Below are 13,954 nucleotides of genomic sequence, written 5' to 3' on the forward strand. Positions count from 1 at the left end.
AATTTTGATACTTATAACAAAAAAAAAAACGGACAGAGTTTAAATTTATATGAATCGGGTCACAATAAAATCAATTTTCAGAGTCACGACAGTTTCCAGGACGTTACGTAGATGTGTTCAAGGATAAACCTAAATCCCAAAACAACACTTTAAAAGGTTTATTAATTATAACCCCACTATCATATATAAGAGAATAATAAACGAACTATCGACATAATATCAAACTTGATAACCATAACTAAAACAAATGCGATAAAAAATGATCTACAGACAGGGTGTGAATATGCGATACATGCGACGATTGTAAACATAAAATTGAATATAAATAAATCATTGTTAGAAAAGAAAGAACAACTATTTATAACAAAATATTAAACTTTTAAATTAAAAAAAAATTAAGTAAGCATAAAATCTAAATCAATAATATTCTCAATAGAAAAAGGTTCTACCAAAACTCGAAACCTAAAAATATATAAGATAATATAATAGCGAACTCATTATCACTAAACATCCTATGACATAGAATTCTTCTTCCTTCTAGATCCAGATGTTTTGACAGGAGTAGGAATGACGTCAGGATCCTCACGATCTCTTTTAGAACTCACAGGAGCTGTCTTCTCGATAGAAACATTTGTATTTAGTTTAACAATGTCATCAGGAGCATCACAGTCACTTTTAGAAGATGCAGGTACAATCTTTTCGATAGAAACTTCTGCATTTACATCAACACTGACGTGAGGATCATCACAATCATTTTAGAACAGGCAGGCAGAGTTTTCTCAATATGTGCTCATCTATCTTCATCGACGAAGGTTTCCAAACGTGGAGGCTTAAAAAAAAAAAATAACATAGCAAATAAATAATCCGTTATGCATAGTTACATATCCAAATATCCAGACAAAATAAGAATCGAAAGCATACCTCAGAATAGACCTGACTACAGAACGTCTGAATCATATAGTCATCAGATGTAAACCGGTCAACCGAAAATGAAGTCTTAACCTTTTTGACATTATCCTCCGTTACAACAACCTTAAAAATGAACTCTTTTCCTTCTAGATCACGCAGTGATTGAGGCAGTCTAGACGAATTATCCTACAAAATATATTGGAAATATTTTAATTGAGGTATATAATCATAACGCTTATCAAATAAAACTATAGGTGTACCCTAACAGACTCTTCGAAAACTTCCTCGGCAGTCTTCTTAAACAATTTTTGAGCAATTTTGTCGAACACGACAAAGACTGTCGTCCCTCCAAAACCATCGTCCACGTTCAACAACAGAAAGAAACTATAAAAGAATAATTAGACAATTAGTTTTATAAATATAAAAAAATATACGACATAATGATTATAAAGGTTTGTGGACGCCGAATTCAAAGAATAGAGATTTGACTACCTAGCAACAACTTTAGACTCATAAACATTACTATTGCAATTAATGCATTTCCAAGACGGCGGCGAAGGAGCATGGTCTCTCTCGGGTATAGGATGAATCTTTTTTCACACTTCTTGCATGCTATGTAATACCACGAATTACTATTGGCAACCGAGCGTATGGTCGCCAATGTCACATACTTACCAACCTGCTTATTCGAAACAATCAACAACAACCACCGATATACAAAATTTTTTATAAACAAAAATGATAGAGTATCGCATATTCACATACCGTATCGATCGAATGTATAGAACTTAACTTTCGCCTAATATTAGTTCCCAAAAATTCATTGTTTAATGAATCTTTAGAATCTATACCCAAATCATCTTCGTTAGGAATGAGAATATACTTATCTTGAGGCAACCTAAACGGAAAAAATACAAAAACTAATTATACTAGAACGAACATATGTACAAATAAAACCGTACTGTAATTTCATTGAATAGATTCTTACTCAGATCGGAATTTCGCCACAAGAGGACACACTGGATCAAACAAAATCTGAGTTGTATTAAAAGCATTTGAGTCGCTCATCTCACCTAAAAAGTGTAAATAAATCGGTGTATCAGAAATACATATAATCTATGATAAAATTGTTCATAATCGTCGCTAAAATTAAAGCAGTATAAATCATTAAGTAATATACCTTGATAGTTTTTGATACATGCAAGCCTTATAATAACCACAACGACGGATGCGCAATTACGTTTAACGTAATCAGCAACTTCTTTTGCGTAATCAACCCAAAGAGTACACGGTAATTGTAGATCGCTGTTATAATTAATACATGATCATGAGTTAAATCATATAACTAAAATCAACACAAAATAAAATAAAATATTAAATTAGAACTAAGTATGTTACCTCTCATCTCTACGATAAATCTTAAGTCTAGAACGACGTTTTCCTTGAGCCATGACGTCCTCAACATGACCAACTCTTACGATTTGTCCGACCACGTCTTAGCGTTTGTAATAAAGTAACACGAAACAAAACAACCAAAACAATTAGCCAACAGCTATCTAATGCAAAAAAAGTGTTTAATACCGTGTCATAAAAAATGTTAAATAAACTATGCGTCTCAGTTTAGATATGGTACCGATCAAATAGCCATTGTCCAAATCAGTTGATAAAATATCTGGAAAATTTTTCATATATTTCTCCGGAACCACTTGAGGAAAATTCAAGCATACAGAGACAGTCGTAGTTGCATAGAACACTATCTTGAAAGGTGTTCATGTAGTTCGATACTCAGAATTATACTCAACAACCTTAAAAGTATTGATAAGCACCGATCTCCCCTCGATCAAATCTTTACGAAAAGATTTAGCGAAAAACCTTTCAACAGTTGCTTGTATCCTATCACCCTAAGTTCCAAAAGACAATAAAAAAAAAATTAACCAACAAATAATTGGCTAACCGGGATATCATAAATTATAGCACTAACCTCTTGATCAACAAAGACCATCTCAAGTGAACACCCCCCTCTGCCTTTGAATCCATCCCAAACTTTGAGGATATTAACTTTGATAACAAAGTTATCAGAGCCAGGACGTAAATCCCTAACGAAAACATTAGATGCTGATTTTCTTTTAAAAATCAACATAGCTTAGACCACACGATATTATAACAAAGAAGAAAAAATTGGGAGAAACAAGACGAAGAATGAGTCTCTATATATAGAGTAGGAGACATGATATATATATATATATATATATATATATATATATATATATATATATGTAAAATAGACTTAATTCAGATATGATTTACAGCTTTTTAGAATATACATATATCGCAACAAAGGGTAAAGCCGATAAAATCTTCTAGTTTTCTTTTATTTTAAAAATGTTAAAAACGATAAAATCTTCTAATTGTCTGTATAAAGCAAAAAAAATAATACTCAGATAATATCAATTTATATATACTTTAACGGAAAATTAACATAATGAAGTTAAATTCAATTTTGAAAATGGCAAACATTACAGTAACTGTATATACAAAGTAGAAAATATATTTAATAAATAAGTAATTAGCGATTTAGGCAAACAATTTAAGGAATTCTTTCTAAACGATGTGTTTAAGCTACCAAAAACGATAATACATACCAATAATTAAGCGTAACAATAAATTAGATAAAATGAAATCAATCAAAATATCTTTACAGTTTATCATTTGTATAATTTATCCTCTGTATATAATATTTACAATTCTTAAACAATATATTGCATGAAAGAATAATTATTAGTCTAAATATAAAATGAAAAATCTCTACAATATATTGTAACAATCGCGCACATACGCAGAGATATATAAGATAATTCATATGAGAAGAAAATGATAATAACAAACTAAAAAACTGCAATGTAGTTTTACACGATATAAAAAAATGTATAGGCTGGTATTCTAAGATTTATGTATTTGTGAAATGGAAATCAATATTGATCGGTTGACACCAATGCCTCCCGGAAACGTACCACTTCAGGAACAGCTGGTGCAACATTATCCGTGTGTAATTAGGAGCGGCTACAGCCATCCAATTACCTTATGATCACAAAAAAAAACAATCGAAATAATTAATAACTTAACAAACACTTCTAATTTTTATCTAGTTATATCTATATTCGAAAAAGTATCATGAATTTCAGCCTTAGAATACCTCGAATGGTATCAACTTTTGCAGACAGAACGATACATATTATCATATCATCATCACAATGCGTCAAACCATCGAGAAAATCTCGACCAAAATTTCCAACCAAACGACATGGTAGACGACATCCTCTAATAATTATAAAACAAAACAATCAGCGGAAAATTGGTTGTAAGTAAGTAGCTTTGAATTCTAAAATGTATGATAGTACACAATACCTCTGATTCTCCAATTCGATATATATCTCGTTCATCATGTAGCTTTCAAAAGGATATTGTGGATCAACGTAGTTTCCAACAGTCATAACATGTCCAATTAGATCTTAACGCAAAAAACATAAAAAGGCAAGTCAACAACATAGCGATTTGCAACTTACAAAACATAACATATGTCATATCACAAGAACATACGTAATACACACAGCTTACCCACACAACTGTTAACGTCGCAGGATCCATCTATTATATCCTCGAACTCGGTAAAAGAAAAGCAACGATATGAGTTATCCATCACAAATACACCGACCAACGTTTACAGTTTACAAAACACCAAAAGAATGAGAACAAAATCTATATATACACCGAATCATATCTCAAAATATGTATTTATTTTATTTTATTTTTATAAAATATAAGCAACGATAAGTTTACGGAAAAGCGAAATAATATTGTGTTATAATTAAACTTTATTATTATAACAAAATTGATGTATATAATTATTCTAATATCATTTATTATATATTGCTTTTATTAAAATAAGAAATAAGTATGCCACAATAAAGAAACTAAAACGAAAATATGATAAATAACTACTGTCTTCTGATAATCAACCAACGAACCCTAATGCATGGTATGCACTTCTAAACGAAAGATACACGACTCCACCAACAGTCCTAATATCATCAAAACTACGTGGACCCCTAACTATGTCCAATAAGAGCCTCAGATAATACTCTTCTCCGTATTCTGTTGGCGATTCGTCCACAACACACGCACCAGAATTTCTCTTTAGTCTTGGCCTCCATGTCTTATTTTTACGATCCCATACAAACATAGAAGGAATCTCCGAGTATAAAAGATTCCTCGCCTCTGGATAAGACTGATTACACCTAAAACAAGCAAGGAATTTAGGTTTTCTAGCAGGAACATGTCTATCTAAATTATTAGAAAACGCAATATTTTCCCCAGGGAGATGAAACGGTATAACTTGCCAATTAATACGTGGTCGCCTGTGAGCACCTAGACATGGACAATATAAAAACGATCATATATACAATAACAACAATCAATCGAATACCGTAAAGAAAACTAACGATTAGTGACGTCTCTAAAAACGTAATACAAAACTCATTTACCAAACCCTTCCATCGAAGAACTCGAATGCAAACAATTCTAACAATGCAGACTGGTAACTCGCGAAGTCGCGATAGACACATATATATACCTATACCGAAATATATGCATATATATAGAGATATAAGAATTATGTGGTTTACGTGTTGTTTTTTTTTCTAGGGTTCCTTAGAATGTTTTCCTTTATTTACATTTTATACATTTTAACGAATAGACTTTTTCACATCAATTATATAGCTTGTGTCTGATAAAAGAAACACCATGATTTTCATAGATGCTAAATGGAAAAAAAAACTAAAAGTTGTGACATGATCGGGGATATCTTCGAATCCTTTAAAATATTTATAAATTTGAGTTACTTGGAGTCCAAGAAATCAATAAAAACATGCGTTATTTATGCGACTATATAACTTATATTATTTTCTCCGCTTTCCGTATCTCAATATCAAACAACAATAATAATGAAATTAAAAAATTATATTTATTGATTAAAATAAAAATATCTGAAGAATAAAGAATAATTAAACTATAATTTGTATACATGGTAAATAGTTTTTCAAAATGATATATGCATATCTGAATAAGATGGATCATAACACTACTCAATGTAGACGTCCCACACTACCACGCATGTATGGCCTCTTACGCGGATATCTGCAGTGTTATAAAAAAGATTTGAGAGAGAGAAGGCGACCACGAGTTAATACAAAAAAGTCAAATACAATCATTAAGTATTAGAAACTCACTGTTCCAAAAACTCATCTAACTCAGGAATACGGGGATTGAGTTCGAACTTAGTAGGAGAAGTGGAAGATATAGTGATCTTGCCTATGTTTATAAAACACATATAGAGTCAAAACAATAAAACAGAACGAATATAGAGAATATAAATTAGTATACTAAAAATACCTCCAAAATAATCAATAACGGCCCATCTAAGCACACACACAATGATATCTTGATCACAGCGCCTCCAAGAGGCATAAAAGTTTTTAGCCATCTCACCGAACAATTCACAACTCAAATCAACACCACTAAATTAAAACATGTCACACATAATCAGATGGATAGAATAAATAAAACGACAATATACAGTTTAAAACATCCAGCAGACAGTATCGTTTATCCCTAAGATAGAACGTGACGGTTGAATATGAACCCCATATCTCGGAATCACATATATCATTACATGGACTGCCATATGAAGGAACATAATGCTCTCCAGTCAGTAAACCACACCACATCCCAGATCGACTTACATTTAAGACCCGACCTATCAAATATTCATAAACAACAAAAACTAAACCATGTTAACATCAACAACATAATAATAACGAAATTCAATAACTAAATCGAAAATAAACACACCAACAAAATAGTCATCATCATGGGCACGATCCAATATCCTTTGAAAATCAACAAAGTCAAAATAAGCATTTTCACATCTACGTGAAGTCTTGTTAATGATAGTTGAAGGTAGGAACAATATTTTGTATCTATGAGAAGTCGGTCTACAACTATCATCACAATCGATAACAGAAAAACGACTGATAATAATCCAATTACCAACATCTATGCGAGACGATGTGATACCGATCTCACCATCACTAATAGTGGCCTGAATTTTAACACTCTGTGAATAAAACTGTCAATTAGACACCAACAAAAATTTAGAATATTTTTGTGTAATAGTACAATAAATACATGTTCATCCGACAATATGAGCTCCATGGAAGAACGTTTCGAAATTAGCATATGCATCCACGTCTGTAAAACCTTAACAAAGATAATACAACCATCTTTGGAAGGACTCAAACGTGACACACACCTTCCAAAACACATTGAACCAAGAGAAACTGTATAAATACACACCGAATCCTGGTGTCCAGTTATACTAATATTCTTTTCGATGAGTATATCACTCAGTTCGACGTTTCGCTGATCTTCACTATCATCGTCAATATCAGTCTCATCATCCAACATAACATCTTCATCATCATCTTCATCATCATCAGTTGAATCGCATCGCCATCATCTTCATCTGCGTCATCACCGCTATCACCTTCTGAGTTGTCACTTGAACCATCAGATTCTTCACAAGACTCATCGTCGTCAATAAAATCATCCTCAGAATCATATTCATCTGTTTGGTCCATATCATCAGTATCATCGCCCGTCTCTGAATCAGACCCCATATAATCCTCAAAACCATAATCATCATCAGTACCACAACCAGATAAAACCTCGGTATCATCAGAGTCACTATCTTCAGCATAGATAAATATATATAAAAACGGTGTAATTAGTATTCTAAAAAAAACGATGTTCAAAACAAAAAACAAAGAATTGAAACCATTAGATTCTTTATTCATAACCCAAGCATTCCTCGAAAAATCCCATAGAAAGGTCTTCTGAGCATGATCGCTCGTGTTAACACGATCAGAACCTAAATGCACAAAACAAACATTAGAACAAACATAAATACGTATAAAATTTAATATACATCATTAACAAAAATATTTTACATGAAGAACAGAAATACCTCCTTTGATAAAAAAAACTCGTGATCAAGAATAGATATATGATATGCAGAATCAATATCTACATAAAAATTGAACACGTTCGTAGATTAATATATAATAAGGGTATGCATCTGAAAGACTAAGATATAGCACTACAAAAGGTACAAAACTGTAAGATTAATAGACATGACTACCTTCGATAACAGGATTATATGTCTACAAGGTCCATTCGTCGATAGCAGAATCCATAAGTAGCTTGCATGGATAAGCTACAAATACAAAACAACTACTAATAAGTATTATAACTTGAATGAATAACCTAAAGAGTTACAACAACCTTTTTGTGATATCCACGAAAACGTATGGAGTTACGTAACGATAATCAGTCATCTCTTTGTGATCCATATTCTGACGATGCGATTTCAACACAGACCTTAACCCGCGAGCATAAGCCTGGTTATCAAAACATATAGTGGTATAAATTTTTAGAATTCATTAAAAAAATTGAGAGCATATATACTATTATTAAATTTGATAATAGTTATATATATACCCAAAGCAGTAGACGGAACTTCCCAAGTGATGATGACTTTAGATGGATGATCAAAGCTGTAATTAGACGAACGCATAGTTAGGTTTGCATGCAAATAGACAAACATGATGAATATTTTCTAAAGAGATCCAAAAAGTTAATGCTATTATAAAAACCCTAGCAAAATAAACACGGAATCCTAATAGAAAAACTAATGCGTAAATTATGAGACGTTTGATTGAAAACGCTCATATTTATACGTCTAAACAACCTAGGGTTTAGTTTCTTGTAAAACATACTAAAAGGTAAATATTGTTCTATATGCGATATTATCTTCCCATGAATTTCGTTGTTATTAATTATAAAAATGTAAAGATTCTATTCTAGATAATAACAAAAGAAATTATGAAATATTTCCTTTTATAAAATATTTAATAAATAAAAATATTTTCAAACATCGAATTATTACTAAAACTAGAAATTAAAATTAAAATTAAAAAAAATAACCACAGGATTCGAACCCGTGAACATTTGATAAATGGACAAAGCATCTAACCAACATAGCTACCATCTCAGTCAGTACAAATTACATATTGGAAGGTATCTATAATGTTTTTGTTTTTGAAAATTGGGCCAAGTTATTAGAGAGAAAAGGTTATGACCCATGGCTTTTTTGATCTCAATTACAGAATTTTTCCATTTTCAAAACAATTAATATCGATTTTAATGGTTAGAAATTAGTTAATTCAACCAATCAAATGATAATAATTATCAACTAATCAAATCATCAGAATTTCATTAATCAAAACGACACAAAAATTTGTCTCAATTACAGAAATTTACATTTTTAAAACAACTAATATCGATTTTAATGATTAAAAATTAGCTAATTCAACCAATCAAATTATAACAATTATCAACCAATCAAATCATCAGAATTTCATTAATCAAAACGACACAAAAAATTGTGCGTTAAACCACAAACGAATTCACTTCGCAAATACTAATATAGATAAAAAAAATCAAAGAAACTTGGATAGATAGTGTATTGGTGATTTAATTTGGTTATCTAATTTTTTTTTTTTTGGTGCAAATGTTAAGATTCATACCAATTTTCAATTTTACACTGTACATGTTGCAAAGATGCAACTTATTACAAAGACGGAACAACTAGAAGGGAGGAGAGATAAAGCTAAAATAAACGGCAAGAAGATAGGGAGAATGCAGAGACGTCGAAGGAAAAGAGAGAAGCCGGTCTCTAATGTGTCGATCCAAAATAGAATGGAGAGAAGAAGTCGAAGAATGATTGGCGGCGAAAATGCGAGCATTCCTTTCCTTCCACACCATATAAATCAAGGCCTGGAAAATGAGCTTTACGATGGTGACTTGATCAGAGGGGGAGGAGAGGTGATGGTCCATGATCCATGAGGCAGCTTCAGAGGCTGTCAACGGTGGGTTAGGCCAGATACTTGAGGTGAAACGAGACCAAATAGCTGCAGAAAAAGGACACTCAAAGAAGAGATGGTTATGTGATTCCCTGCCACCAGAACACAAAACACAATCTGCTGGAACATCCATTCCCCATCGCCGAAGTCTATCTCTTGTTGGTAGTCTTTGTAACATAACCAACCATGATATAAAACACCAGCGAGGTACATTATGCTTAAACCAGATAACTCTATGCCAAGCAACGGTTGGAGACCGATGCCGGAGATGATCCCAGGTTGCTCTGGATGAGAATGATTCCACAAAAATACCTGGAGCTTTACGCCACATGTATTTGTCAGATCCTCTTGAGACAGCAGGAGGAGTGACCGTTGTGATAGCCAAGGTTGTAAGGTTGCCATTGTTATGCCCTTAGGATTTAAAGGTAATCCCAAGTACCTGGTTGGGAAAGATCCTTCTTTAATGCCCGCAATACCACTTAGAACTCCTCGCTGAATGTCATTATACCCACCAAAGAAAATTTCTGACTTTTCTTCGTTCATATCCAGTCCGCACATGTCTTTAAAGCTAGCCATAGTGTCTTTGATACCTGAGATAGAATGGCGCGACCCATCAGAGAAAACCAGCAAATCGTCTGCAAACAAGAGATGTGTGATTCTCGGGGTAGAGCATAGCGGATGAAGCCTTGTCTGGTGCTGAACAACTGCTTTTTCTAACATCCTTGAAAGAACTTCCATTACCATTATAAACAAGTAAGGAGATAGAGAGTCTCCTTGCCTTAATCCCTTTTTTCCCGAAAAGAATCCGGCCAGCTCTCCATTGATGGAGATGGAGTATCTTGGAGATGAAATGCACTCCTTAATCCAGGATATAAAGAAAGGTGGGAATTCTTGCGCTTCCAACACTTTAATAACAAAATCCCAAGCCAAAGTGTCGAATGCCTTTCTAATATCAACCTTAATCATACAGCTTCGCGAGCAAGATGATTTTTCATAGTTCCTTATTAAGTCAGAAGCCAGCAGCACGTTTTCTCCTAAACTCCTCCCTTTTAAGAAAGCGGCCTGATTCCTGCTAATACACAGTTGCAAAACAGGTTTCAATCTGTTTGCTATCACCTTAGAGATTATTTTGTAGATTAGGTTACAGCAGCTTATAGGTCTGTAATCTCTAAGCTGACAAGCCTCCGACATTTTGGGAATCAAAGTAATAGCTGTGTTGTTCAGGTCTTTTAGAAGCCTCCCATTTCTGAAAAATTCTCTAATAGCCGAGGTTACATCCTCACCCACAGTGTTCCAAGAAGCTCGGAGGAACTCAACCGAGTAACCATCGGGCCCAGGGCTCTTACTAAGCGGCATAGAAAATATGATCGACTTGATCTCATCTGCACTAACCTCCTTTACCAAATCGAGTTTCTGTTGTGCTGAGCATCTGAATGGTAATAAGTCCTGCAATTCAGCGACTGAAGAAGGAGAGACTGCCAAGTGCGTATAACCAATGACTTGCTGAAAGTAATCCGCAGAATGATCCTCGATCTCTTGTTTCGATGATAAGATATCGCCCACTTCATTTTTTAAAAAATGTATGTGATTCCTTGTGGCTCTTTGAGCAACCGTTTTGTGGAAATAAGCTGTTCCTCTGTCACCTAGCTGCAGCCAGCGAACTCTAGACTTTTGGCGATAAAATTTCTCCTCCGCTGTGATGAGGGTTTGCCAAAAACTTTGGCTTCATGCTCTTGCCTTGCTATCTCTGTATCGGGGTTGCTTAGGAGTAGCCTCTGATACCCTGCCACTTTTGCAGCTTGCTCTTTAACCCTCTGTGAAATCCCACTGTAGTGTCTTTTATTCAGTTTCCTTAGCGCATTTTTCAACAGTTTCATAGCTCTCATTAGGCGAAACTGATTTGATCCCTGAATGGTTTCATACTGCCATGCTTCCTCCACAATGTCATGATACTCGGGATGATCAGTCACATGGTGAAAGAATTTGAAAGGTTTCCTCTTCTGTCTGCAAAGAGAGGGAATCCGAAATAGACATACAGCATGATCAGACTGTTGCGGCTCCAAAAACTCTGCATATGCCTCTGGAAATATCTCAGCCCAAGACTGATTTATGAGAGCATGATCAATCTTCTTTGATATTGGGTTCTCCGCCTGACTATTCCACCAAGAGAAGATCAAACCTTTTGCCTGAGCTTCAAATAGCTCTGCATCCTGGATAGCCAAGTTCATGTCTTTTATCCCTGATATATCCACCTCCAAGTTCAAATGATCAGAATGTTGAGAGGTCCTCATTATCTGATTGAAATCGCCTACTACTGCCCAAGGGTGAGTAGAGACAAGGGTCGTCGCATTCAAAGAAACAAGCTCCTCCCATAAAGCATGCCTGTCCTCCACGAGATTAAACCCATAAACAAAAGTAATAGTTAAGCTTACATTCTCCTCCGAAGCTATAAAGATGCAAAGGGGTTAAACAAAAGTAATAGTTAAACAAAAGTAATGGTTATCTAATTTGCAAAGGGGTTCTGTAAAGATATTAATGGACTATAGTTTTATTAGTTTCTTGTGACGGAAATATCCATAATAATAATGTTCATCACGCTTTTGCCTGTAACATTTTGCATGCACGAAAAATATTTCATGCAAGAAAAATTTGTTCAAGTTACCATCACATTTTTTGACGTTATCATAAATTTTCTTCTAAAATTAAACGGAAACTATCGGAATTTTAAAAAAAAAAATCCGAAATTTTTTAAGTTGTTAAAAACATTTCTCAGTTTGAGGTTTCTAGTTAATATGTTTCTGCTATTTTTTTTTTGTTTTTAAAAAAGCACGTGATGAATGTATAAAAATCCAAAAAATGATTTATTCAAGCACTATAAGAATCTAATAAAATAGGAAACAACAAGATTATCGATTATATATGAGAAGAAAAGAATCGTTTGTTGTCACCAAAAATAAACAGATTATCGATTATATATCATAAATATATGGAAAAAGAGACTCAAAACAACTCTCAAGGTTATTATATCTAATAATCACTAAACATTCCTACATATTTATGCTAATTCACTTTGTAGAGAAACCGTAAAAAAATTACCTATAACATCTTCCGTTTAGTTATTAACAGTTTTTCATAAAGTATTATGTTTTGATCAAGATAAAATTTCTCAAAATTCAAATCTTCAACCATATTTGGAGAGAACCTAAGTAACCTTCTGATCCATAAAAGTACATATGTGTGAATTGATTGTATTTTCCTCCATTAATCATGATCGCACAAAGCAAGTTTTCAAACCAAGTAAGAGCCACTTGGGACAAGTGCTTATGCTAATTAGAGAGAAAACAAAAAGTCAACTGCATTCCACTAAAACATGAGAGAATCACTCGGAAGTATTAAAGAAAAGTTTTCAAACCGAGTAACACCTACATATTTTACCTTCTCCGATAGCTAATTTTGTTTTGCTACTGGTGAGTAGTGACATTCTTGTCCAATTGAAAGTTAAATTATATTATCGGTTACGGGTGACAGCCCTGACCAAACGATAATTAATCAAACTAAATTTTCGATTACGGGTGAAACATATGCTAATCCTATTTCCCTACCATATAATTATATTAAAACATCCCATATGCTTTTTTTGTATAACTCTTTCTTTTCATTTCTCAAACATCTATTAATATAACAAAAGAAAAGTATTCGTCCTCTTTGATAATATAATGACAATACAAATTAAGAACAATAAAGCTTAAAGCAGATAGCACTTGATAAGGTGACAGTAATGCGTCAAAATGATCTTCACGGCAAAGCCAGATTGTTTGGAACTTGTCACTTTGGCATGTGACTTTGAAACTGAAACTTTAACTCTAGGGTTAGCTGAAACGATCCGGTTTGCTTTTTCTGGTCTTGTACAAACCGTTATGGAAAAAGATAAGGACATTGATAAAATTTCCGAGCAAATAACTTGGGAGGATTATACTTCTCAAAAATACCAACATTATATTATCACG

The 13,954-nt window shown here is 33.4% G+C and overlaps 1 protein-coding gene across 1 annotated transcript; it reads right to left on the minus strand.

Annotated features, from left to right (window-relative positions):
* Positions 1 to 512: 512 nt before the first annotated feature.
* Positions 513 to 2,360, minus strand: LOC112083916. Its single transcript, XM_024152138.1, has 8 exons — positions 2,308 to 2,360; positions 2,090 to 2,214; positions 1,898 to 1,982; positions 1,675 to 1,807; positions 1,533 to 1,588; positions 1,170 to 1,293; positions 922 to 1,095; positions 513 to 695 (listed from the first exon to the last, which is right to left on the minus strand). Exons 1-8 carry the CDS (start codon positions 2,358 to 2,360, stop codon positions 513 to 515), a joined length of 933 nt encoding a protein of 310 aa, XP_024007906.1.
* Between the last annotated feature and the right edge of the window lie 11,594 nt (positions 2,361 to 13,954).

Source organism: Eutrema salsugineum, unplaced genomic scaffold (genome assembly GCF_000478725.1).
Source record: "Eutrema salsugineum unplaced genomic scaffold, Eutsalg1_0 scaffold_5, whole genome shotgun sequence".
NCBI classification, from domain to species: Eukaryota; Viridiplantae; Streptophyta; class Magnoliopsida; order Brassicales; family Brassicaceae; genus Eutrema; species Eutrema salsugineum.